At 46.8% G+C, this 4,349-nt stretch overlaps 1 protein-coding gene across 1 annotated transcript; it reads left to right on the top strand.

Annotated features, from left to right (window-relative positions):
- Positions 1–326: 326 nt before the first annotated feature.
- DL89DRAFT_298357 (uncharacterized protein) lies at positions 327–2,312 on the top strand (the record flags this gene model as incomplete). The annotated part of the gene is made up of 3 exons (XM_040890788.1): positions 327–935; positions 1,095–1,962; positions 2,260–2,312. 3 exons carry the CDS (start codon positions 327–329, stop codon positions 2,310–2,312), a joined length of 1,530 nt encoding a protein of 509 aa, XP_040738971.1.
- Positions 2,313–4,349: the final 2,037 nt, after the last annotated feature.

Here is a 4,349-nt window from a genome sequence, read left to right as displayed (position 1 = left end):
CATCCAGGCAATTGTGCGTGTTGTTTTTGAATTAAATGCCGGCCCTAATCAGTTTTCAACCAAGGAACATCCAGCAGGTGACGGCTATTCTGGTGACAACTCATTTGTTGGAGAGAGGGTGGGCAAGGGATTTTATGCAGGCTATGCTCACTTTTTGCAGGGAAGTGGGGTCACGACTGGCATGAAATAGATGATGTCCAGCACACAGCAGAGTGCTGACATTCGTATGGAAACCTAGGTGCACAACCCCCAATGATGCCTGTGCACTTTTTCTCTAGTCCTAGCCTACAAACACTAGTTTACTCTTAACATCCACCAACATATCCATGCGCCCTGAAACCCCAAATCTCGACTTCTTGCGCGATTTTTTGAGAAACTTTGACACGGATTTTGCAGTTATCCACCCTTTGGACCCCGACGACGTGAAGAAAAAGAAGCTAGAGGCTGCGTGCAAGAAATCCCACTATGAGACATCGACTGTGGCTGACTACCTGCCGTTTGCAAAGTTCTACCAAGATTACCCCGCCTTACACTCACATCTGCCTGAGTTCGTGAAGAAAGTCCCACTCATACTAGAGTGCCAGGTCAAGTGTTCGTGCACCGACACCACCTGCAAGAAAAGCCATGGTCGTGTATGGAAGAGCAACATCGAAGAGCTAGAGACATGTGGCCTGCTGTCCTCGGTGAGCGAACTTCGTATAGTCCTGTATAATGACTGCCCGAAAGATCTCCATCTTGACAAGGCTATCCAGGAGCTCGGTATTCCCAGGGGTGCGATTGCCAGCACAAAGCTTATTAGGTTCCTAGGCCGTGGCCTATTTTATGCTGGCAAGAGGCAGGAGTCCCAGGATGCAGAAATGGAGGCAATCCGCACTGCCCAGCTTATCCTCGAGCACTGCCCTCATGCCAGGGAACTATGGTACCATCCAGATCGAGTCTGGGGTCTAAGCAAGAATCCCCTTCAGGACTTGCCTGGTGTCGGGACAAAGATAATGATAATGCTTCGCCATGCGCTCCACCCACGCCTAACAATGATGCAGGTTACGCGGCCATTCCCATCTTATATTGACCAACCATTCTCGCCGAATCTCCAGTATCTTGTGCTAGACCTGAAGCTTGTCCCGGAGTTTGTGCACTTACCGCCTATCCCTACAGACAGCATGAGCCATCTTGAACTAAGCAGAATCTCGAACGGCATCAACTGGGGCCTGTTCAAGACTGGACCAGACAGAAGGGTGCATTTCCCAAACCTCCAGACGCTTGTGATGCGGTTTAAAGAGCCTGAGAAAGGTCTCCTGCAGTCCTCGCTGGACGTATCCAGAGTTGTGATACCGTCAACGGTTGGTGTCACTGTGACTGGGATAGCCCATAGCAGAAACGCCATCTGGGAATACTTCAAGAAGGGCTGCCGCCAGCTGTCACTCGTAGAGAGCACATTGGAATTTAGAGATATCGATGTCTACAATCTCCAGTGCTCCAAACACTTCCAGCTCAAGTTGATCCCGGAAGAGGGCGACTCCAGCAAGCCTCTCCCATTTGTAGGGCTGAGAAACTTCTTTGGCCACAGGAACACTGTCATCCGCAGGATGTCAGTGACTGGCATTGAGTTTATGCTGCCTCTGACTGTGAAGTTTCACAACATGGAGAACCTTCATCTGTCTCTGGGAATCGCAGACAGCAACATCATTCTCAACCTGGCTCACAGCCTGACAAGGCTGAAGATTTTGCGCATCCGTTGCTTCTCTATGTACTGCAACGATCTGAATCATCACGGACGCGGGGTTTACTTTGCCAACGAGGACCACGAGCTATGTATCATTGCTGCACATGCAAGGGATATCCCGATGATAGCCAGCAAGAATCTGCAGTGCCTGCACCTGTACTCGCACATGGCGATTGACCCAAACAGGTTCATCAAACTGATGGCTCGGTTCCCAAACTTGGCCGAGATACAAGTTAATGGTGAGATAGTTGAGTGTGTGGATTGGGCTTTTCGTCGGTATAACGTCATAACCAGTGCGATTGATCCAAGCACGGTGTAGCATAGTCTCTTCCTTTACTTCTTTCTCTCACCATCTTATATTAGCATGTACCAGTACAAATAACATCTGTAAATAAGCAAAAGCGGAGGCAAGTCTTGGCTGGAAGCAAACATAGAGCGCTGCAAAGTATCCTTTGCTAACAGGGTCATAGCTCTGCGACTTGTCATGTGCCACATGATCAGATACACTTCCTGGATCACCAGCATGCATCACGTAGCGCACAAGACCTTGCACCCTACCAGCAGCTCGGGGTTTGCTGAGCATGGCTAGATTGTGGCACACCAACACGCAAGGAAGGAGTCTCTTGAACAAAAGTGGTCACCAAGATGGGGTTGATTCTGAGTTGTTTACTTTATTGACTCAAGCAACTGAGCGCCTGTTTATAAAAGGAGGCACTTTCCCAAGCCCAGATTGAGCAGCAGCCTTGTATTAAGACATTTTCTTCAACCCTGAACTGAGCAGACAAGGGGGTTGTGCTGCTCATTTGCTTTTCCGAGGTGTGTGGAGAGTAGAGCATCGACTCATGTCGTCCGTGTTGGAGCAACTTTCTGGTTTGCTCTTTCTTGCATCCTGCATGCTTTTATTTCCATAGGCATTTTTAACCTGTTGCACCACTTTCCAACGGAATTTTGACATGCATTACAGATCATGGTACCCACCTAGAAGATACTATGAAAATGTATCTGATGATGCTTCTGGCAATGCTTTGCCAATTCGCCCATAGAATATGTCCAAGCACTGTACCCATAGCCACCAATACCATCTACCTGCTATCGGATTCGCATGCTACAGTCCTTAACTAGGCTACACTAGACATAACTGATATCCTAAGTACTTTCACTGGTAAAACTCTTTCAATACATTTGCTGTACCCCTCTTATGCTTGAAAACCCATGCAAATGGCACCTGTGAGTGTCCAGCAAGTAAGCCTGTTAGCAGAAATGCACACCAAAGAAGTGTAATTTAATGCCTCAATTGGACAGACAGGAATACAATGCGCCATTTGCCATTCACCTTGGGCAACGACAATGGCAATGGGGCACCAGAATGTCATAACTAACACGTTTGGTCAACTTGTTGTCCACTACTACAGAATTGGCTCTATACTTGCGTTTTTATGTTAATTTACTGTCTGCTACCTAGAGAAGAGCTGGTTTATTCAAATTCGTCGATAAACAATAAACTATCCGCAGCAAACAACATAACTTGACACAACTTCTGGGCTCTGTCAATATACAGTCTCAGCCAAAGGCAGTATATGCTTTATGCCAACCAAATGGTAGATGTATGGCTGTCTCCATTGAAAGTATTAAGATATTTATTACATGCTTGCTGCTTGGAATTCATGTAACATTGCAGAACAGCCTTTGAAAACTAGTGCATCCGGAACCGCTATTGTATAGAAAGAATCTTCCAGTTCCACTGCAAGTTCAATATCGGGTATAGAAATATTTTCACTTGCTACCAGGTGGAAGGGCAACAAAAATGATGAGGTAAAGGCTGAGGCAGACATGTGGACTCAGACGTGGCTCACCCGACATGCAGATACTATGGTTGACATAGAGAAGCTGTGGGGCATTGCTGTGAGAGTGCTTGCCAGAAACATTTACAAACATGCTCCTACTGATTTGAAACTTCTGTTCAACACAATCAATAAACATGCGGTAGCTGGCACCAGCAGAGTGCAGATAGCTTTTGATACACTCGCACAATACATAGCAAGAAGGATAAGCGCAGAGCGGTCATAGCCAGCACATTTGTAGATCTTGATCGTGGAGTGCCAAATCACTTTTGCGCTACTATTGACCAGACCAAGCAGCACATAAGCAGTCCTAGCAGGACCATCCTACAGCCTTTTCCTTTCCTCAGATGTTTTTCTTCTGTTCTTTGGATATACACACATGAACGCGTATCCCTTCCCTGAGTTTAAGGTTAACAAGAGGCCTTTGTTTAGCCTACAGATCTGGGTCTGACTGGACATCGTGCTCAACAATATATGGGGGCTTATTATCGTGCGTCTTGGTCCAATGCCAGGTCAGTATTGATGTTTCTGCTAGCGCGCAGCAATATGAAAATCCTTATGCGTGGTGTCAGTATCAAAGCAGCCTTTGTAGAGTGCCATGAATGAAAGTCATCACTCACAAAAGGTGTTAGAGCAGGATGACTCTGGACTCACAACTGTCCTGCTCGTCCGTATATAAGCGGGTGGGTCACTACAGCTACCACTGCAGGAAAGTACTTCAGAATTTATAAACTTCGCGGTCCATCATAGCACAGTACTTTAGCCTGGTAAGAGTAGCTGCGCTT

The sequence above is a fragment of the Linderina pennispora genome (assembly GCF_002104995.1).
Source record: "Linderina pennispora strain ATCC 12442 chromosome Unknown DL89scaffold_190, whole genome shotgun sequence".
Classification (NCBI taxonomy): Eukaryota; Fungi; Kickxellomycota; class Kickxellomycetes; order Kickxellales; family Kickxellaceae; genus Linderina; species Linderina pennispora.
The sequence above is the reverse complement of the archived record's forward strand: the minus strand, read 5'-3'. Positions and strand labels throughout refer to the sequence as shown.